Here is a 23387-nt window from a genome sequence, read left to right as displayed (position 1 = left end):
CGCCGCGAGAGCACGTAAAAACTTGCTGAGAGGCTCCTCCGGATCCCGTGAGTGGCACCGATTTTGACAGCTGAGTGTGGCTCAAATGCCGATCGAAAGAGGCAACACTGAAGTTGGATAAACGACGGTACAACGCAAGTGCTTTCCTGGGCGGTATTAAAAGTGAAATTTCAACCGGAAAAAAGTGATTGATTCGCGTTTGATTGTGAAATTGGCGATTGATCAACGGTAAGCCTTCGGTAGGTAATGATTTCCAACGCTGCAATTGGAGTTCACCGCATTGTTTGGGGTAAAAATGTTAGCGTTTTCTATCGGCATGGCGGTCGCCATTTTTGTTTTGCTAAGTTTGAGAGACGCAGTTACCCGATGTGAGTGTCGTCGTCTAACAAATGCGCACGTCATTCCAATTTCTTGACGAACGCTTCACTTTTCGCCAAACGCTTCGAGATAAACGCGTCTCCCATCTAGGAAAATAAATTTGATTGTGTGTAATTAGTCAAAGAAATCAATTCTATTGATCAAGAACTACGATGTTATGGTTCGAATGATGTTGCTATGAAGATTTTTGTAGTGTATGATGTAAACATTCAATATGGAGGACGGAAATAGAAATCCAATATGGCGGCCGCAAAAACAAGATGGCTACCAGTTAGATCACTTGGATAGCATCGACACGCAAAACGAGCTTCAGTAGCTTTAGAAGCAATATTCCGCACAGCAGATAGAAGCCCATATCTCAAACGTAGCTTAGGCTGGGTGGCTCTCACAGCTCTACTCTGACTCTGACTCTGCCAGCAGTTTGTTTGACTTTTTGTTTTGTTTCTCACACGCGCGCGCCCGCCAATGTTACGGCGTTTGTGGTGCCTTTTTTGCTCGCGAGACGATTTTTCTCTCACTCCCGCACAACCATAGGGGAATTCGTTTGCCGCACGTAACCACCACGTCGTGATATCACTTTATTTTGCAAAGAACCATTGCCGCAGAACTGTGAGTGACAATAAAGAAAGAAATCATCTAAGCTGGACGCAAGAAGGATTTCCTCAAATATTCAAATTAATTACCCCTGTTGGTGGCATTGACTATGGCCGTCGTCGATTGCGGATCGAAAGAAATGTAATCCAAGCAAGCCGTGGCAACCGTGGACTGCCGTAGTAGGCTAGAAGGTAAATAAATTGTTATCCGAAGATTGCTGAGACTGTCACCGACTGTAGTGGAAGTGTGCTTTTTTCAGTGCCATAAGTAAATCTCGTTGACGGCCATCTTATCTTTTTGGGATCGTCCGAAAGAAAAAAGTGCCAAAGATAGTGAAAAGTGCATTTTAATTGGTGCTAATCAGCAGTAAATCGATAAATCAGTGCGAATACGGAACTTGTGATACGGTAATGGTGAATGATGGTGAAATAAGTGGATGTTGGGAAGACTAGTTGGGTGTGTCAGAATTTGTGATTAAGGTCGGAAAATTGATCCATTTTTCGACTATTTGCGTAGTTTTGTGAATGTTTGCTAGTGATTTGTGCATTGATTAACGTTTCGTTGACTTTCAGCTATGATTATGTGAAATTTCAGATTTGCGTTGGTGTTGAAATGTTACATATGCAATCGTAATATTGCAGTGTTGCAGCCATTTTGTTTTCTTGCTCGTTCGACGCCATCTTTGTTTTTCGTAACCTTCCAATGTAAAAGGTTAAAATGTTCATGTTTAGTAACATAGTGTTACCTTAGTGATAGATTTTTCTTCATATTTAGTTTCTCGATTTGTAAACAATAGTGTACAAGCAGGAGTGTGACTTTGCCAGGTTATTAAATAAGGAAAAAGAATATAAAGTGATCATTCAGACAATTACAACTTGATTCACATTTACAGAAGCGAATGCGCGTATATGTAGTGTCAAACTATGTGACTAATGTCGTTTTTGTAATTGTGGTCTAACAATATACTGAATTTCCTGAGAGTGCAGTTGACGCAATTTTACAATTAGCATGAGTTAAAATAAATGGAAAAGAAGTGCATACACTCTCAAAAATAATGAAAACTACTGTGGACGTATTTCTAGTTATGACTGAATGACACATGATGTTAGTGATGAAACGACATAAAACGTGTCCTTGAAGATGTATTGAATCAAAAATGTGATTTTACATCAACGATAGAACTGTGATCGACATTTCACGAATCAGACACTGAAGTATTGAAAATTTCACACAAATTTACGTCATTCGACTCGTTTCTTTCATGTGCATCCCAAAAGACGTAAATCACGCGATTTTTTGGGAGTGTGTACGACATTTTTGTTTGACGTGAATGTTAAAGTTCATTACGTTGTGATTGCATAATAGTACAATTTTCTCAGACGTTTCAAAACAGCTAATCGCACATTTTATAAATGAAAATATGACAGGAGACTGTTGCATATCGCGTATCAGTAATAGTAACAGTAATAACTACAATGTTGTCGTTTCGTAAAATGGATTTTTAACAGTGTACGTGTCCACTACAATGTTTCATTGTATCACAGTGAAACATACGTCGAACGCCATTTTCACATAAGGGTTTATAACTTTCTCATGGATCTGAGAAATTCCAAAGAGAAGATTCAGAATAATTCTATTGGTGGATCTGCACTGCCGTGAATCGATAGCAAGTCTCATTTGCATTTTCGTACTAATTTAGTTGATATCAGGTTTCAATATATCTTCCTATAATCTGTAAGCTGTACGTTGATTAGAAGCTATAATGCAAGTAAGAGTAAAATCTTTAAAACCTGAGTGGATCAAAAATTTTAAAATCTTTAAAAAAATAGGATTGAATAATTATATTGTTGAATGTTTCCCGGGGATCCATTTTGAAATTCTTCCTAGAATTAGATCGGGAAATTCCACTGATTCCCGGTGTTATTTTTTTCTAAAAATTTTCTGAAGGTTCCAAGGATTTCTTCGGCGATTCCTCTAGTTTAGGGCTTCCCCCTAACCGGAGGACCGCAGACCTCTAGGGGCCGTGATGACTGCTCTGGGACGCTACTTTAAATTAATATTGTTTTTCTAATAATTGATTCAAATTCAATTCAAATTTGAGTATGCCTAGAAGGGTGCGATCGTTATTTCGTCACGCTAAAAACAGTTATACATTTTATGTAGTGAAAAAACTGTCAACTGTTAAAGACACGTTTTACTTGGACTTATTTAAGGCACCGCAGGGCAAGTGGGTAAATGGGGTAAGTGAAAACAATTGATATATTTTACTGAATATGTGAATTAACGTTTTAAACTCATGCGTAAGCCTTTGAGGCAATTGAGAACATTACGATAGGTAAGAGATTTCTGAGATTTTTCAGCCATTATTGCATAATAGAGCGAAAAATTGTTAACCTGTCAACTGTTACTCCGTAACAAGTTGGCGGCGTACAATCTTATTTTAATATTTTCAGTGGAAAAAAGTTGCGGAAAATAATTTTCTGTACCACTTTTTAGTAGTCCTCTGTGACAGTTTCAAACTGCAATAAAAAAAAGTTTTAGAATTAATTCGACGTAGACCTAAAAATAACTAAATTTAAACACCGTCAATTCTCTTATCAGGTGGGGCAAGTGAAAAGTTTATCATTAGAGATTGTATTTGTGTTTTCTCTTTAAGTGGCCAGAAGTAAACATGGTTCGCAATTATCATAGAAAAACATAACGTGCTGATAATTCAAGAAACACTATACTCAAGCGTTAAAAGCTACAGTCATCTCTCCCTTACTCGATATTTAAGGGACCATCGAGTTAGGGAGGTATCGAGTTACAGAACACAAAACCAGTGCAACTGCGATCTAAGGGACCATCGAGTTAGCCATGAAAACCAACTTTTACTATGGTTCTCTAACTCGATATCGAGATACGGAATATCGAGTAAGGGAGAGTTAACTGTATTAGAAATCATGAAAATTCTCTAAAAGATGTTGCGAAACATTACAATATCAATATGTCTACTTCGGGCAGCCAATTAAAAGGAAGACGTTGACTGAAAAGTTGCAGTATTAGAGAACACATGGAAATCTTGTGGAATGTCTATGTAAAGCTAGTTCAAAACATAAAAATGGGGTATAGGTCTATCCACATAAAAAAGACCCTAAATACGTTATTGAAGGATTCCGTTTGATTTCTCCCGAAGAGTTATCCGACGTCATATCCGACTTTCTCAAAAACAAATAACGAGCGGTGGAAATTCTACAGAGCAGAAATGCAATTGCTGTCATATAATGTAAGAACTAACATTGGAAATGTTGCAGTTATAATGTTGTCGAATCATTTCAACTAACATAACTAAACAGAAGAAATTTGAAGTGAAAAGAATAACATTTTCTTTGTTACTTATGTTATTGTTCATTGGGAAGCCTTAACAAGTGTTAAAGCTAATAGAAATCGTGAATATAACTATTTGTTCTTGAATTTATTGTTCAAAACGGTAAACTTTTCACTTGCCCCACTTTTGGGGCAAGTGAAAAGTAAGGAGACATTTTTCAAAAACTTTTTCTGTATTTTTTTCTTCAATTTTTCATAAAAATCAATTTCAGCATGCTGCTTATATATGGTAGGAGTCAAGCTAAAAATATACACCTCATTTGTTTCAATTTAAAGTCTCTAGAGTTGGAAGAATCTCAACTATGCGAATTCCATTACCCACTTGCCCCACGGTACCTTAATCAAAGAAAAGATTAAAATTCACACATTATTCTGCAAGAAGAAAAAAGAAGTAATGTTTATTAGCAGTGTTCAAGAATTCGTAAAAAATCTAACGGTATTCTCGTGAAATAGGAATCGCAATAAAATGAATGAAATTTGAAATTTCAGCAGCAAAACTTTCAACAATATTCAATACGAATATTACTCCTCACGTTGCTTCAACAATTCCGCCACACATTTCTTCATTAACATGATTTTTTTTAATACTTTAATTATTCATTTTGCAAGTCTCAGCAAAATATTACCCGAATATCAGCAAACGAACATAATGCTTGATGAGATGTAGTCATTAACTCTATTTCTGGGTGCATCACGGTGCCAGTCTCGGTAAAGAGCATTGAATAATGTCCATGATCCATAGAATGCGTGTAGTTTTTTATTACCGGGCTTTACAATAAATATTTGATGGATATCTTTCATCTTATATTTTTCTATTCATTCCTGACATTATATTTGAATTGTGATAACATTGATTTCAGCATACTAATTTAGAACTTCACCTTTGTTTGACTTAGAACCTTGTTCACTATTAAGAAGTGTGGTAACCAAAATGTGTTCAGGAAATCCCAAAAATAAATCCACCCGAAAGAATCCTCAACCGAACCTGTATTCGAGATCTGCTACTTTCAATATTAAGTGGCAGATTTGCACTCTAGAACAGTCACAAATGATCACTTAAAGAAATACCACGCTTCGACTGTGTACAATAAGTATATTTTTCAGAAGGTGCATATAATCAGTGCATGATGTCTATGCTTTTGAGTCAAAAGCTGAACTGAAGCAGACTACCAGACTTTTTCACATCATTCGTAGTAGTTGCTTCTGGCACTTTATGAGAGCAGAGTGATAAAAAAACAAAAGCATTCAAAAATTCCCTAGTTTGGCAACATCTCCATTTTGGCAACATAAAAATCATGCCTTGTTGCCAAATTCGGCAAAGCACTGTATTAACTTCTTGTCAAAGTCGTCTATAAACGACTTTCAGAACTTAATAAAACGCAATTTTTTATGCAAAAATCTATTTTAGTTCAAAAGTTATTGAAGTTTTTTGATATTATTTTTCAGAGCATGTCATTAGAGTTACAAAAATAACACATCTGTATTTTTTTTATATAATATACAATTTAATTTTGTCTTTTGAATGCCGTCAAAGGATACTTTTTACTTTTGTCCCAATCAGAGATATTCACAGTCAAAGTAGGTATGTTTCTGTGAGAAAAACAACAATAACTCCCAAACGGAAGGAGATAGCGAGTTTCTTCATTCACCAAATTACGCATTTTTTAAAGCTCTAATGGTACCACTATAAAAGTGTTTCGTAGACTACTTTGGGGGGCCCAGTTAGCCGTAGCGGTAAACGCGCAGCTAATCAGCAAGACCAAGCTGAGGGTCGTGGGTTCGAATCCCACCGGTCGAGGATCTGTTCGGGTCGGAACTTCCCAGGGCATAAAGTATCTTCGTACCTGCCACACGATATGCGCATGCAAAAATGGTCATTGACACAGTAAGCTCTCAGTTAATAACTGTGGAAGTGCTCTAAAGAACACTAAGCTGAGAAGCAGGCTCTGTTCCAGTGGGGACGTAATGCCAGAAAGAAGAAGAAGACTACTTTGATGAGATATTTGAATTGAAAACGCTAGAGCCAGAAAACCAGTTTTATTTGGACCACCCTATGTCACCGTAGTTTCCTACACTCCTAAAGCTCTAAATCGGTCAATTTAAGAGATACAAAAAAACTTTGGCATAGTTGCTTGAAATTGAATGGTCTACAACTACCGAAGCATGTATAATATAATTGCTACAAATAAGAAAATTAGTTACACCATTTCTAAGAAAACGTGGACCACCCTAATTTTTAATAACTCCAAACAAAGAGCCTAGCTAATACAAACAACTTTTTAGAAGACCGTTTTCGTCTAATGTTTCATTCTAAAGCTCAAAATGCATCTTTCCGCGTAAAACTGCTTTCTGGACCATAGTGCAGTGTTTGATAAGAAATTCCTGCAAATATCTAACAATTTCCTTGCCAACTGTTTGGGGAATTATTGGGAATTATTAGCAAAGTTCCTTCCTTGAGGATTTTATTGGAAAAATTTTGAAAGAATCTCTGAAGGTAGACCTAGATAAATGCCTAGAATAATTCTTGGATGTAAATTTAAAGTAATTTCTGATTGAAAACAAATAATTCACAAACGAAAATGTTGAAGAAAATTCTAAGAAAGTGTGTGAAAGATACAGTGGATGAATTATTGGGGAAATTCCAGGCAATTTATTCGTCAAATTCTTGAAAAAGTCTTAAGCCTAAATGTGGAAGGAAATCCTAAGAACAAAAGAATAACTCAACGATTTCCTGTAGAAATTCATTGAGGATTTCCTTAAAATAATCTGATATGATTGAATCTGAATTCAATATGATCGCTGAAAAAACTTTTGAATAATTCCTATCTTGTTCTTTCTGGTGTTACGTTCCAACTGGGGCTGATCCTGCTGCTCAGCTTATTGATGAGCAATTTCACAGTTAACTGCGATCTTTTTTTTGCCATTTGACCATTTTGCATGTATATCGTGCGGCAAGGTACGGCATAGAGTATCGCCCTGGAAATTCCTGTATTCCTATATAAAAGAATTCCTGGTTGAATTCTTGAGCAAATTTTGAACAAAAATGTTTAAAGTTTTCTTAGGAAAATTCCCTATGAAGATCCCTATGAAAATCACCTTGAAAACCTTTGTGCAGATCCCTATGGAAGCCTTTGTAGGCGTCTCTGATATAGACCGATGTGGGGATTCCTGTTGCGCTCGCTCATAGTAAAGTGCACTGTGGTGATACTAGTAGAAATTCATGTATAGACTCTTATAAGGCATCCTCTGTGGATCCTCATGTAAAAATCACTGTGGAGGAGGAAACTTTTCTAAAGATCGCTGTAAAATCTCAGTGTCGATCTGTATGGAGCCGCTTAGTTGGCGTCTGTGAGGAAACCGTGAGAAAACCCTAATCGCTGCGCACATTCAAGTGGTGACCCTCTTGGAGATCCTTGTGTAGACCCATGTAAAGACAAACTTATACAGAAGTTCCAGATCTTTTTTCTTCCCCAATTACAAACACTCTTTTCTTGTTGTTGGAGATGCAAATGTATTATCAGCCTCTAGTAGCAACGAACACTAATATTTTTCCCTATCCCAATTGTCTGTAAAGACTCGAACAAGGCCAGCAATAGTAACCTCCATGCTATTGATATTGTTGTCAAGATTGAAATTAACAGTCCATTTTCGATACAGACAAAAAGTCTAGATAAAAGTAGCTATAGAATCCACATCAATTGATTATTGGGAATAACAATTTCCTTCTCCTTTACCCTTTCCAGGTACCACCGGTCTTTCAGCCATGTGCCACCTGGTGGACTAATGCACCGTTGAACCACCCGTGAATGGGTCGCGTAAGACGCTCAAATTGGTTCCGCATTATCTCAGCTGCCAGTCGAGCGCGCTACCGCCGGATATTCCGGAGACTGTCCAAGCGCTACCGGCTTCCGTTGCCTTCGACCATTACTGCCAGTCGTCGGAAGCAGCTGGAAAAGCGGTTCTGCCGACTGATGCATAAGCAACAGCTTGCCCACGAACTTGGCGCTCATCATCGGGAGCAAAACCTGGTGCTGGATAAACGTGTCGGAGCGGTCGTCAGCTGTCGTCAGGGTGCTACGATTCCGGAATATTTCAGAAAGCGTATACTGAAGCAGCGAAGAAGTGTGGAGAACGAGAATAAGGCAGAGAAGGAAGATGATGGGGAAGTGGTAACAGCGGATGAAGGTGATTCTGAGGTCGAATCTTCGGAAGAAAGTGGCGAATCTGCAGAAGAGACGGAAGTTGGAGGGGCAGAAGCTAAAAAGCAGGTCGAAATTCCTGATCCGACAAAGTTCTCAGTTCTAAAGCAGGAGATCAAGGAATACTGTGCAGTGCAAGAGAAAGTTCAGATAATCATTTCAATGTTGAAATCGAGAGCACAGGAGTTGGAAAAGGACGATGAGGTGAGCGAAGACATCAAACCAGAGCAGGTATCAAAAGAAGAACCAAGTGAACCGAAATCTCCGGTGAAGCATGAACAGCAAGAGATCGAGAACTCCGAATTGGAATCGTTGAACAAGTATTACGAGAACTCTGATGAAGATGAACCGGAAGTGGTTGCGAAAGACGAGAAAGATTCAGACGTGGAACTGGTAGAGGAGGTGGATTCAAAGACAGACATTGTTTTCGTAGATGCAGATGCTCTGGAAGACGATTCCAAAGATGAAAAACCGATCATCGCTGATTCTAAAGAGTGCGTTCTGCCAACGAAGACATTGAAGGAAATCTCCAAAACCGATCTGTTTGATCCCACCTTCAGCACTATCAAATTGGAACCATTAGTCAAAAAGAATTCGGTGGTCGATTCGCTCTTCAGCAAGTTCAATTTGAAACTCCCTACTTCTCCCCCAAAACCAGTTGCGTCTACAGCAGAAAGCGAAACCGATTCAAGCAATGGAAGGCTACGTGATCGACGGAAGCTTTCGATTAAACCCCAATACGCTGAAGAAGAGGAACCGAAGAAAAAACGGCCGTCCAAAATATTCGACAAAATCCACAAGCAGCTCAATCTCGATTTGGAGAATTCAAACTCGAACTCGTCGACGGAGTTCTATGGCTTTGACGAAGGCGAGGCCATCAAGCTGGACAAACCAAGCGTCCCTGGATTGCTTCCGACGCCAATCGTAAAGAAATCCCGTCCAAATGCGCCGTTCCTAGCGCCTGGTACCATTGCCGAGGACATCAAGATCGAAAACCGCGATGATCTCTTCCGTGAAGAGGGTATGGTCTCATTTGGGTCGCTACCGCCGCGACTCGAATGTCCTCGGCGGCCAGATGATATGGTCCGACCCAGAACTGTCGCCCAGAAGCGAATTTTGTTGCAGAAGAAGAACGATGTGCGCTATCTGATGATCGACAATGAGTCAAAGATCTTTAATGAGATCGAGAAGCGAGGTAAGAACATCGACGTCGAGTTAGACCAAGAGCGGATGGAGGAATTGCAGGAACAGAACATACCTTTCACAAGGGACACTTGGAAGGCGCTGTCCTGGTTGCGAACAGAGAAGGGGAAATACTTTTTCCAAACTTTGAGGGTCGATAATCACTACATTAAGCTGGCCGGCTGCAGAGGCAATCATGCCGCAAAGAGATTAGGTAAGAAGCAGCTCTCTGCTCCAGCCACTGTAAGCCGGAAGCACGTTTGCCATTGTCCAGAGTATCCTACAAATGTGAACATTGATCTCAGCCTTATTGAACCTCAAAGTGAAACAAAAGTCAAAACCGAGCCAGAAGAACCAATCCCTGCCGAACCCGAATCGGACAAGAAATTGCTATGTAACCCTATACCAACCCCAATTCGAACTCAACCAGGCCCGCTTTCCTCCAAATTGCGCTACGACTATGAGCTGTTGAACCGCACCGAAGATGGAGCCTACCTCGGCCCTCTAGAAGTCCTACAAATGCCAACAGTACAAATCGAGGTGTTTCCTCGCATAGATCGACCGTTGGATCCAACAGTCAAGCCATACCTCAAAATGATGCTCCCATTTCATGGGATCACCGAGAAGTGGGCTCGCTTCGCCGTGTCTACCTTGAAAACCCCAGACCGCAGAGAGGAGGACATCCCCGAAGAGGATCGTTCGTTTTCCTTCACCATGCCGTACCTGAACAACCAACGGAGGATTCTGATTCGCAGAAGGCTAGTCCAGCGCTCTTCTTCCAATTCTCCCGCCGAAAGTTTGGACAGGTTCGAACAGGAATTGGAAGAACCTCTCACGTTCCGCAAGCATTTGGATGATGCGCTGGACGGGGAAGAGGAGGTGGACCTGGTAGAAAAGGAATGCGCCGACGTTTTGTCCGAGCTAACGAACGCGGTTGCCATCGGTTTGGCGGGGGATGTTTTCATCGGGGACGATCCGGATTGCGACTACACCAAAGAAGACAAACCGATAGAGCGATCGGCTGCTCAGCAGGACGGGGTGAAGAACTTCGAGAATGCTGCCAAATCGAAACGGATGCTGTAAGTATAAAATGTCCTTCTAGATTATTATCAATATCGGTAGCGTTCAGAGTAAGGTGGCATTCGTGTAATTATGGGAAAGTAATGTACAGTCGCTATACAGTTTTGAAACAACTAAGGGACCTTTTTAGTAAGAAAATTATTAGACGCTGCCTAAAGTGCTTTGTAATAGCTAAAGCAATCCAATACCAGTTATTTAAGTCTGTGCGTTTTAAGCGTGTTAATGGTGACAGTCAAGGACGTCGAAGATTGATTATGAACTGGTGAACTCGTTCCATGCTTTTGTTTCAAAAAAGTATAAATAATCATAGGATGAAATGGTCTTCCTTCATGTACCGTCGTCGTACTACCGTATGAAATCATTACCCAACTGAAATTAATAGCTTAAAATCCCATTGCGCAACTCTGTTGACTTACGCAATGGATCGTTACCCAACCATTTCTTTTAAATAACAGAACAATGAAGACAGCATCTCAATGCTTTATGATACCATCAAGTGGACTTCCACGTAATTGCATGAAATGTAGCACACAACTCGGTTCAGAACGCGGCCAGCCTCGTTAGATAAATATACACTCAGGCAAATGGACTATCGATAAAAATAGGAACCCTTTATGAAAATTCGCCACAAGAAATCGGATTGAAATTCATAAATTTGCCTTATGAAACCAGAATTTGAAAACAAAAAACGTTTTCGCGGCAACCTGGAATCGAACCAAGAACCTTGCGATCGATAGGCCCGAGCGTACACCACGCGCCTAGCGACGCCTTGATGTGGAGTGATGCTAAAACGATACATAAAGCGTTCTTATTGCAATAATCGTCTCACCTTTCATAAGGCAAAATGTATGGGATTCGATAGTCCAGTTCGCTGCGTGTACGACTCTTGAATAGAAATCCTTTATAAGAGAGATTCGCGGAAGCTGACATTTCTGTCAAAGTGTGAGCCAATCGAGCAGCGAGAGCTGTCAAAGTGTGAGCCAAACGAACATGCGTTATGTTTGTTTTGAACTTTTCTTGAGGAGTAATGTAATCCGCTTGAAATTATTTCAGTAAAAGCAATTTTGCATGAAGCAAAAAAATGAAAAGTTTTACTTTTTTGAATTTTTGTCAATGCGATTTTTAGTTTTTGATTTTTTCGGCTGTTTATTAGTTTTGATATGTAGCTCAAAGATCTATAACGAAACAAAATACACTTTATAGCAATGAGGAAGTCATGTCCGTGTTACAGTATTATTCTCGACGCCGAGAAAAAATCAGCACTGCTGGTCTGTTGCCAAATCATTCCATTTTATTTCCGCTTATCTCTCTATAAAGGATCACTACTCTTGAAGTAAACATGATCACATTGTTGCGTAAATTACAACTGTTCAACTGGGTGTCCTACGTTAAGCAGAAACACGAAAGGCGGAATTTCAAAAGGCAGAATTAACAAAAGGCGACTACACACAAAAAGCGGAATCACGAAAGGCAGAAACACGAAAGGCGGAATCTCGAAAGGCGGAATCACATAAGGCAAATTTAAATTAGGCGGACTTTTTGAACCAGCAGAGCAAACGGCCGGTCGTTTGCTCTGCTGGTTCAAAAAGTCCGCCTAATTTAAATTTGCCTTATGTGATTCTGTGATTTGCTTTTACAGTAAAACCTCCATGAGTCGATGGTCCATGACTCTATAACGACTCATGATATCATACTAAACCTAAATTTCATGGTTAATATGATAGTCCCCTCAAACAGTCTTTTACGGTGTACAATATTAAAAAGGTGATATATGGTAGGTGTACCAGTGATGGACATAATGGTTCCCTATTTCGCTATACATGTTAATTGAATTGTTTTCATATTTTGATTTTTTTTGTGTCTCAGTTGTGAGGTATTAAATATGCCGTCACGTTAAACCATTCAAAAAGATTCCAATTGTGAATGATTTCGAAATTTATCATATGGCCAAATAGGGAACCACTATACTGCCGTGAATCGCAAGTCAGTCCCATCTGTAAAAAGTAAGCACTGAGAAAATGGGCTGTAAAGTTTTCAAACTCGTTTTTCATACGGATATTCAAAAAATTCCAGGGATTAGGAACATTTTCCAATCTTAATGAAACTTTCACAACTTGCTCTTCACTACGATATCTTTCCGAGAAAAATATAAAGATGATCAAATCAAGTTACATTTTTGTGTTCCACGGTGCGAAAGTCTGTAGTGGGACTGACATACGATTACTTTTCATTATGGGACAATTTGACTTGCTGTTTTTTTCCTAATTTTTCCGAACAAAACATATTATATTATTAGCGCAGCTGAAAGAGCATTGGAAGAGATGTTGAAAACTGAACTCAACTCAATTTTGACGAAAATGCAGATGGGACTGACTTGCGATTCATGGCAGTATAACCACCATAACTGTTACACTTTTCCTAGGTCATTCCTATCCACCTCGAACAAATTTGTAAAAAAATGATCTAGTTGTTCGGATGGTAATGCTACGATAGGAATGATGTCACATGTTCACAAATCAAATTTGAGTTTCACAAGTAAAGTAGAGTAAAGAGTATACCTTAATAGTTTTGTATTCTGTGCAGCTCTCCAAAGCATTTCTGTTCTATGACTCGATGTTTCCATGAGCCAATGCAAACATTTGCGAGACAAAGTTTCAAATGAGTAATTGTTCTAGCTGTTACGTCTGTTTTTTTGTGCCATAACATTAAGGTGAAGATGAATCGAAGCCAAGCCTCAAATTTTCAAGAGCACAAATCTGGAGAACCGAATACCCGCTTGAGCTGAAAACTCAGCTAGTGAGCAATCGATTAAGTTTTCAGCTCAAACGGATGTTTGGTTTTTCAGATTTGTGCTCCTAAAAATTCGAGGTTTGGCTTCGATTCATCTTCACCTTAACACGAATATGAGCAGCTTGAATACCACTAGCAGCAATATTAGGTGAAAAAACAGTATATGTTTCAAAGAAGAATCAATTTCAACTGGCTCTTTAGTTGCTCGTGGCGCCAAACATATTCAAGGTGATAAGTTCAGAAAGAATGGCCGATGATTAAATGAAGGAAAAATCCCTGATAATGTATTAGATATTTCTTTCCAAAGAATAGACTATGTCCATCATTCGGGCAAATGTTATTTTCGAGCAAGTGTCTTTCGGGCTAGTGACGTAGAATTACACGATATAAGAATGCGAAAATGACAACTTTGACAAAGAAAGCTCTGAGGTAATAACGGTGGAAGTGCTCATTTAACTCAAGCTGAGAAGCAGACTGTGTCTCAGTGGGGGCGTAGTGCCAAGAAGAAAAAGCAATAAAATTGGCTAGATTTCTCGAAAATTTAGCGCAAACCTAAGGCTGAAACAGTCGACAATAAATAAAAGAAATAGAAACAGGCGACGGATATTTCACCTAAAATCAACCTGGTGTGGGAAGATATTTCTTGGTTATAATGGCTAATACCTACATATAAATTGAAAAACAAGTAATTCTAAGTCCGCTTAGAGATTTTAAAAGCATCGATATGAATAGGAACCTAAACAGCTCAGTCTAATTATCGTTTGGAAGCTTCCCGTTCAGAACGTGGCCAGCCTCGTTAGATAAATATACGACTTTTGAAGTAAACATGATCACATTGTTGCAGTAGCGCAACCAGGATTTGGCTCTAGGGGGGGTTTTGTGAACATGAAGATAATGTGTTTTTGGGAAAATGAAACGAGTGTAAAAAAATTCGAAGAGAAAAATTGCAAAATAATGCTAGATTAACATTAAACAAAAAACTTAACACCATTTGCAAAATTAGGCTATTCTCTTGTACCTCGAACATACATTTTTAAATAGAGTTACAACGCTACTCAAAGGGAATCTGTTTATCTAGTAAAAGTTTTCCGAAATACGTTTGTTAGTTACGGAAAAACCTTCTGGTTCCAAAGAACATTTCGTTCTTTACAAATATTATCTTAGATTCTACTTTTTAAATAGGGATGACAAAACTGGATTAAAATATTCTTATATCATTCAGATCTTCATTTTTCGTAGCTTGTTCGGAAGTTTTTCCAGGCTACATTTGGAGGCACGCACATACATTGCATTTGAAAATCACCCTTCGTCTGTTCTGTTCCTTACATACATTTTCAAGTTTTTCAATGAACAGAATGATCTTTCAGCGCAAGTCGCAGTAAAAGCATTGCGACTATCACTAGCAGTTTGCCGAAGGTAAAATAGCATTCCAGATATTGAAGCATTTCCAGATTGTAGACGAAATTTTTTGGTTTTTAGCAACGGAACCATGAAGAGGAAAATAACCATCATCGTTTTCCAAATATTCAAAACCAGTTTTTTTTTGCTCAAAATTTATGCGATGCTCGAGAAAATCTATCATTGCATTACACTTGCTATCTGGATTGCAATGATAGATTTTCATGAAGATTTCTTTAAATTTGAACGAAAAAACTGCTTTTTCGTTTTTGATGATTGCTGATGATTGAATGATGGATTCTTGAGCCTTAATCTTCCCTAGGATTTTTATTTGTAATCATTAAAAACTAATGAATAGCTTATCCGGAAATTCACGTGCTCTTTGGAAGTCATAAATTTTGATGAAAAATGCATATTTTAAATCGGTTTCGATATATTTGTTTGACAAACTTCTCTTCAAAAACCTGTAGCTTATTTATCAGAAAAAGCGAGAAAATTTAGTCCTCCTCGAAGGTCTTCAAATAAGAAAACCACAACTTAGAACAATATAATTGTCAACACAACTTACTGCTCCAGTTTTGTGGATTTTAGTATTACATTTCAAATATATTGATAATTGTTATGATAATTGTTATGATAAAAAAATCTGCTCTGGGGGGGGGGGGGTTTGACCCTCAAAACCCCCCCTTGGTTGCGCCACTGCATTGTTGCGTAAATTACAACTGTTCAACTAGCTTTGAATGGTTCGGCAGTATAAAGTCGGCGCTCTCATTTTAAGTCTGAAAGTATCTGCGAGGTAATTCTTGAAGATATTGTAAGCGTAATTCATGAAGTGATATCTGTAAAGAATAATATCTTTAAAGAAATTCCTTTCGCAATTTTTGGATTGGAGAAATTTCTTAAAGCATGAAAACTTCTGAAAAAGACAATGGGTAATGAAGATGGAATATACGCAAGTACTCGCAGAGTACTTCGATGTATATCCTAGAAGCTCTTAAAGTTCCTCCAGATATTCTTACGTGACTTTTTACACTAAACTCACACAGGTTCTTCAGTGACTCCGTAACAAATTCTTAGACAAAGTTTTTAGAGATTGATTCCGGCAGCAATTCTCCCGTAAATTTGGCCAAAAATTCCTTTAGCGATTTATCAATAGATGCTTAATGGAATTCTAATGTTAAAGACTGGACTCGGAAAAAATGATCACCAAAAATTCATTTTAAATCGGATACTTCTCTAATTTTCAGAAATTAAATAACTGTATATTAGCTATGTTTTGACAAAATTTATTTATTGAATTTCCTCCCCCATGCTGAATGCTCGTACATTTCTCTTAACACTACTCATGGGCGAGGCTTTGCCCATATTTCTTACACAATTTCTCCAAGTTTTTCTTAAAAGCTTCATCGGTTTTGAATGTTTTTCCGCTTTTCTTCAACATTTTCTTCATTATCGCTCAACACTTTTGGATCGGACGAAGTTCTGGTGTTTTTGGCGGGTTTACCACATCAACGCCCTTCGCTTCGTACCAATCCATTACAGGCTTGTCGTAATGGCACGAAGCAAGATCCGGCCAGAACAGCGTGGGGCCTCGGTAAAAGCGGAGGAAGTGCAGCAAGCGCATCTGCAAGCGTTCCTCTCGATAAATCTGCCCGTTCATTGTGCCGGTTGCTGTACCATCCGCACTCGCAGATCGCCTGCCACAACAGGTACTTCTTCGCGAATTTGTCCATCTTTCTCTTCCGGAATTTTTCCGGAACTTCTATGCGGGACGTACCGACAAAAAAATCGAGGCCGTGGATTTGGTGTCCGCCTTGATGTATGTTTCGACGTCCATGACGAGGCAGCCTGGCTTGACCAGCCACTCACGGTACAGCTTCCGCACATGCTATTTGGCCACCGTGTTTTGCTTGTCAGTCCGGTTTGGCGCCTTCCTGACCTTAAAAACACGTAGCCAAGCCCGCTTCATGGTCTGCTGGAACCACTTCGACGAATTGACCTTTTTGGCCCAAGATTTGCTCGTAGCTTTCGAATGCATCTTAAAAACTACTTGACAGATCGAGATAAAATTTTGCACACATAAACGCAACACTATAAACTAGTATTATCCAAAACTTCATTTTTTTGGGCTGTTTGGGCGCGTCAGGAGTTAATCATCAATGTTAACTACCTTTTCCCGGTCAGCATAGATAGCCGCGTAGTGTCGGTAGCGATTGTTTCAATTGGCTAAGAATTAACACTACGGACATCCTGTTCCGGTGGTAAAAGTCCACCTCACAGGTGACCCATAATTCATGTGGCTTACCGTGCCTAAGAATGAATGGTTAGGGGGGGTCAGTGCGCATCGTACCTTCGTGCTGTGCGTACACGAATTCTCTCTGCTCTTGGAAGCAGGAAATTCGAACTCCTCCCCTGTTCGATCCATGGGTACCCATTCTACTTGTTTCAAATCAAATGGCAAAAACCCTACCGCCACAGGTAACTCCGCTTCTTCGTCTACCGGAAATTCTAATGGGAAATCACATGACATGTCTGCCTCTGATTTTAATTTTCTAACTGAACAATTGAATCTAATGATTGATGCAATGTTCAAAGCCACCACTATGACTGAAGCAGTTCAAATTGTGATTGGATTACGTTTTTCTAATTTAAATATTTTAAATTGGAATGCTCGTTCTCTGAATGGTAAATAGGACGAGCTCTTTAATTTTCTTACAGCTAATAAAGTGCATATAGCAGTTATTACCGAAACTTATTTAAAACCTGGATCCAAACTTAAAAAAGACCCTAACTTTTTTGTTTATCGTAACGATCGACTTGATGGGGCATGTGGGGGAGTTGCAATCATCATTCATAGGAGTATACAACATCAACTGTTTTCGTCATTTGAAACTAAAGTTTTTGAAACTTTAGGTGTTTCTGTTGAAACACAGTTTGGTAAATATACTTTCATAGCTGCCTATTTGCCTTTTCAATGCTCTGGGCAGCAAATTAATTTTCTCCAAACTGACTTGCGAAAATTGACTCGCAATAAGTCAAAATTTTTTGTCATTGGTGACTTTAATGCCAAACATCGGTCATGGAATAATTCTCAAAGTAATTCCAACGGCAGAATTTTATTTGAAGAGTGCTCTTCAGGATATTTCTCAATTCAATACCCTGATAGCCCTACATGTTTTTCCTCTTCTAGAAATCCATCTACGATTGACTTGGTCTTAACCGACTCTAGTCATCTTTGTAGCCAATTAGTTACCCATGCTGATTTTGATTCTGATCATGTCCCTGTTACATTTCAAATATCCCATGAAGCGATTCTCAATCCTATCAGCTCCAATTTCAATTATTTTCGAGCCGACCGGAATATATATGAAACGTATGTTGACTCTAATCTTGATGTTAACATTTCTTTAGAAACTAAACGTGATATTGACAATGCTCTTGAAACTTTAACAAATTCCATTGTTGAAGCCAGGAGCATTGCAATTCCAAAATGTGAAGTAAAATTTGAATCCGTGATTATAGACGATGATCTTAAACTCTTGATCCGTCTTAAAAACGTGAGGAGAAGGCAATTTCAACGCACTCGTGATCCTGCTATGAAAATCATATGGCAGGATCTGCAGAAAGAAATCAAGAAACGTTTTGCAGATTTAAGAAACAAAAATTTTGAAAATAAAATTTCTCAATTGGACCCTGGCTCTAAGCCCTTTTGGAAATTATCTAAAATCTTGAAAAAACCTCAGAAGCCAATACCGGCATTGAAAGAGGAAAACAAGTTATTACTAACTAATTGCGAAAAAGCTCAAAAACTTGCTATGCAGTTTGAAAGTGCGCACAATTTTAATTTAGGACTTACTAGTCCAATTGAAAATCAAGTTACTCAGGAGTTCGAAAATATTCTTAATCAAGAGAACGTTTTCGAAAATGCCTGGGAGACTGATTTGGAAGAAGTGAGAACTATTATTAAAAAATTCAAAAATATGAAAGCTCCTGGCGATGATGGAATTTTCTACATCCTCATCAAGAAACTTCCAGAAAGTAGCTTATCATTTCTAGTTGATATATTTAACAAATGTTTTCAATTAGCATATTTTCCTGACAAATGGAAAAATGCTAAGGTTGTTCTAATTTTAAAACCAGACAAAAATCCTGCAGAAGCTTCTAGCTATCGTCCAATCAGTTTACTTTCCTCCATCAGTAAACTTTTTGAAAAGGTTATTCTGAACAGAATGATGGCCCACATCAACGAAAATTCAATTTTTGCCAATGAACAGTTCGGATTCCGCCATGGACATTCGACCACTCATCAACTTTTACGTGTAACAAATTTGATCCGTTCCAACAAATCTGAAGGCTACTCTACTGGTCTTGCTCTTCTAGACATAGAAAAAGCATTCGACAGTGTTTGGCATGAAGGTTTGATCGTAAAATTAAAAAACTTTAATTTTCCAACATACATTGTTAGAATAATTCAAAGTTATCTGTCAAATCGTACACTTCAGGTTAATTATCAGAACTCCAGATCTGAAAAACTTCCTGTAAGAGCTGGTGTTCCCCAAGGCAGCATTTTGGGACCAATATTATACAATATTTTCACATCTGACTTACCTGAGTTACCTCAGGGATGTCAAAAATCTTTGTTTGCGGATGACACAGGCCTCATCGCCAAAGGACGAAGCCTGCGTGTCATCTGTAGTCGATTGCAAAAAAGTTTGGATATTTTTTCTTCACCCTTGCAAAAATGGAAGATTTCTCCTAATGCTTCCAAAACTCAAATAATAATATTCCCACATAAACCAAAAGCTCTTTATTTGAAACCTTCAAGTAGACATGTTGTCACGATGAGAGGGGTTCCAATAAATTGGTCAGATGAAGTTAAGTATCTAGGGCTCATGCTAGATAAGAATTTAACTTTCAAAAATCACATTGAGGGCATCCAAGCCAAATGTAATAAATATGTAAAATGTCTCTATCCCCTTATTAATAGAAAATCAAAACTTTGTTTTAAGAACAAGCTTTTGATATTCAAACAAATTTTCAGGCCAGCCATGTTGTATGCTGTACCAATATGGACTAGCTGTTGTAGTACCAGGAAGAAAGCTCTGCAGAGAATTCAAAATAAAATTTTGAAAATGATTCTGAGGCTTCCTCCCTGGTATAGTACCAATGAGTTACATAGAATATCCAATGTTGAAACATTGGAACAAATGTCAAATAAAATAATTAATAATTTCAGGCAAAAATCGTTGCAATCTTCTATTGCCACGATTAATGCGTTATATGTTTAGGTTAAGTTAGGTTAAGTATATTCAAAAGGTTTTTTTTTTCTCTTGTAAACAGGTGAAATCAACTCACCTGTAAAAATTCTGAACTGCTACGGCAAATGAAATGTAATATGTTGTTCACCAATGTTAATAAAATCTTAGATTTGTTTTACCAAATTAGGATGATAGTGTTGTGTAATAACACAGAACACCTGGATATAAGAAATAATAAATGTTATGTTTAGAATAATACTAATAAAAAAATGGCTAGGGGGGTCTAAATAAGCAATGGTGCAGGTGACCTTGTGTTTCTCCGAGATAATTGGCTGCCCTCCTTCAGTCTCAAGCCTGTGGCTAAATAAGGGTTGGATTATTAAAACGTTGTAATTTAGTTTAAATGTTTACTTTATGGTTTCACATTATGCGTTTTACACAGTGTATTATGTGCTTTTCGCCTTTGGCGACTTCTAAGAGATACCGATCTGTTTTTTTGCTGCTGGTATTTTTCGTGCTGAGATTGCGAAAAGCCTCATCCTGCCTAGTTTGGGTAGTGGCTACGGTAAGGGTAGCTCAGATCAATCTTCAGCATAAAACATCAACAACGACCAATCTTTGTAGATTCATGCAAAATGGTACAGCTCAAGTGGCGCTAGTTCGAAAACCTTACTTTTGTGAGGGGAACTGTTATCTAGGTAACCTTGTGGATCCAGTTTTTGCTACTTTCAGAAACTTGAAATGGCAAACTCGCGTGCCAGGCCTCGTGCATGCGTGCTCGTAAATAGCGCTAACGTTGCTACACTTATTTCTGAGTTAACAACCTGAGATGTATGTGCTGTCACAATTGATATTTCTGTTGGCGACCTCAATAGGAAATACGTCTTCCGTTTTGTGGTGTATTTACCACATGATGAACCATCCCCAATGGATGATTTCAAACGAGTTGTCGTTCACTGCCTATGACAAGGCTTTCTGCTGATTGTGGGCAGTGCTGCTAATACTCATCACATCATCTGGAGCAACTCAAATATCAATTTAAGAAGCTCCTGTTTGATGGAATGCTTAAGTAGTTCAAATCTTGGATTACTTATTACAGGAAATCGCTCAACCTTCATGGTATCTGCTACAAAAGAAGTCTTAGTCATAATGCTCTGCTCGAACAGAATCAGTCACGAGTTGACGAATTGGCATGTATCAGATGAGGAATCATTATCTGATTATCGCTACATCTCTATGAACATATGAAAGTAAATTTGCAGACTTTGCATTTTTCATACTCCACAAACTGTGAATGGGTTGTGACCAAATTCCATGGATTCTCTCCGTCCATTGGAAATCCTAGTGATTTGGATGTTTCCACTTCCGGTCCCAATTTAACACAATTGTCCACAATTGGCAACTTAGCACAAACAATATTGGAATAATTTTGAGTCATGATGTACATTACTGAGCCATCCCCAAAGGTGGCTAAGTATCTAACAAATCTGTCAAAGCAGAATTGCAGTCTCTTGGTTACAACCTTGACTGGCCACTGCCGACTCAACTATCACATGGTAAATATTCAGCGTGCTGATACATTTGTGTGTGTGATAGTTGTGATTCCGATTATGGAACTTATTAAAACCTGATATGTAACTGTCAAGTTTTCGCGTAATTGTGGTTCCAATTAGATAGCCGGATCCTATTCTTGGCACTCTTGATTCACTTCGGCAGTGGGTGTTTTTGAAAGCTACTGAGCTCATATTCGGCCACGTTCTAAAGCGCTTCTTGTTGCAAAGTTTCAAATAATTCGGCTGAGAAAAACCCCCCATGCCAAAGTGAATAATGGAAGTGCCGAAGTAGCTCTGCACCCTACTTTTGTATTTGAGGTCAGAGACCTTATTAGAGTTTTCTTACGGTTTAACAGTAAAACAGCCTTTCACTTTGGATGCAAGTAATCAACTAACTCGACTGAACGTCGAGAGCGGTATTTATCCAGAGTTTGTATATAACAAATATGTGTTCATAGCACACCACTTCATTATCATGGGTTTGTATCATAAATAGATAAAAGGGTTATACTTCTATCTGGTCATTTCATGGACTCCACACCTACTTGGTAAATACTTATTAAGTAAAACTGATTTCAGCAACCTAAATCTTCAGGATCTGCTGTTATTCTAAAAAAGCTGTGGTAATGAACTATAGGCTCTCTTTACGCTCATGCGTTTTGCAGTGCCTTTTTTAGGGCGCTGTTCGAAACCATTGTGGTATGGAGCTACATGCTCTCATTTCGCTTATGCGATTTTCCCTCTTCAAGGGATCCCACTCCTATTTCCTCCCATCTTCCCCTTCCTTTTCCTCTCCCATCGGGTAGATGATGAAATCTTATGCGATTTGATTCAACAGTTCCTACGCTATTTTTGCAGTTATGCTCGAACCATTTCAACAGGGATTCCTTCCCACTTTTTTTTTCTAAGATTTTTCCATGAAATTCCTCAACAGATCATTTAGGAAAATTCCTCAGTAATTTTTGCTCCCATTTAGGCCGGAACAAATTTGAAATTTTACTTTTGTCTCCCCCCCCCCCTTCAAAAATTTCAAAAAGTCAGAAGGGGAAAATAAATAATTTATCTTATTTTCAGTGTTGATTTTCATTATTTTTCGTGTTTTTTGCTAGTTTTGTAATTCGTCTTTACTTCATTGCTGTTTGCATTTGAGATGCAAATGTTGACTAAATGTCCTCCAAATGCGGTACCGTAATCCGGGGTATCATTGATCAGCGGGGTAACATTGATCGGAATGACCCATCTCGTAAAAAGTTCGTATAGCCATTTATTGAAGAAACATTTTCAAATCATGAATGGTGCTTCTCTTTCTTATATTCATTAGCTAATGAAAGTGAAGATTTTTGCGCAAATTGTGTTTACCTTATGCGTAAATTTGTCAACTTTTCGAAACAATTATTTCAATGGGTAAAGATGACGCTACCGAACATTCACGTCTCACATAAGTTCTGCAAACGATACGAGCAGGGAAAATGTGGTTCTTACTAAAAATGGCATCGCCGAAAACGATTCCGTTGTCAAAACTTTCATAAGTATGCTCAATTAGGCAACATTAACGAATTACTGTTAAGAATATAGAATTCCTTTAGGGA

The 23387-nt window shown here is 38.5% G+C and overlaps 1 protein-coding gene across 5 annotated transcripts in view; it reads left to right on the top strand.

The window, feature by feature from the left end:
• Positions 1 to 90: 90 nt before the first annotated feature.
• Positions 91 to 23387, top strand: part of LOC5573737 — a 42447-nt gene continuing 19150 nt past the window's right edge. The window contains exons 1-2 of one of the 5 annotated variants that reach the window (XM_021853705.1): positions 91 to 228; positions 8082 to 10798. In XM_021853705.1, the coding sequence (XP_021709397.1) occupies positions 8145 to 10798 (2654 nt within the window). In that variant the 5' untranslated portion in view covers positions 91 to 228; positions 8082 to 8144. Of the gene's footprint in view, positions 240 to 835; positions 1164 to 1186; positions 1380 to 8081; positions 10799 to 23387 lie in introns of those variants that run through there. The other 4 variants (XM_001654713.2, XM_021853707.1, XM_021853704.1 and 1 more) reach the window with 4 other exon arrangements.

This window comes from Aedes aegypti, chromosome 3, assembly GCF_002204515.2.
Source record: "Aedes aegypti strain LVP_AGWG chromosome 3, AaegL5.0 Primary Assembly, whole genome shotgun sequence".
In the NCBI taxonomy this organism is placed as follows: domain Eukaryota; kingdom Metazoa; phylum Arthropoda; class Insecta; order Diptera; family Culicidae; genus Aedes; species Aedes aegypti.
This window is presented reverse-complemented; position numbering and strand designations above follow the sequence as displayed.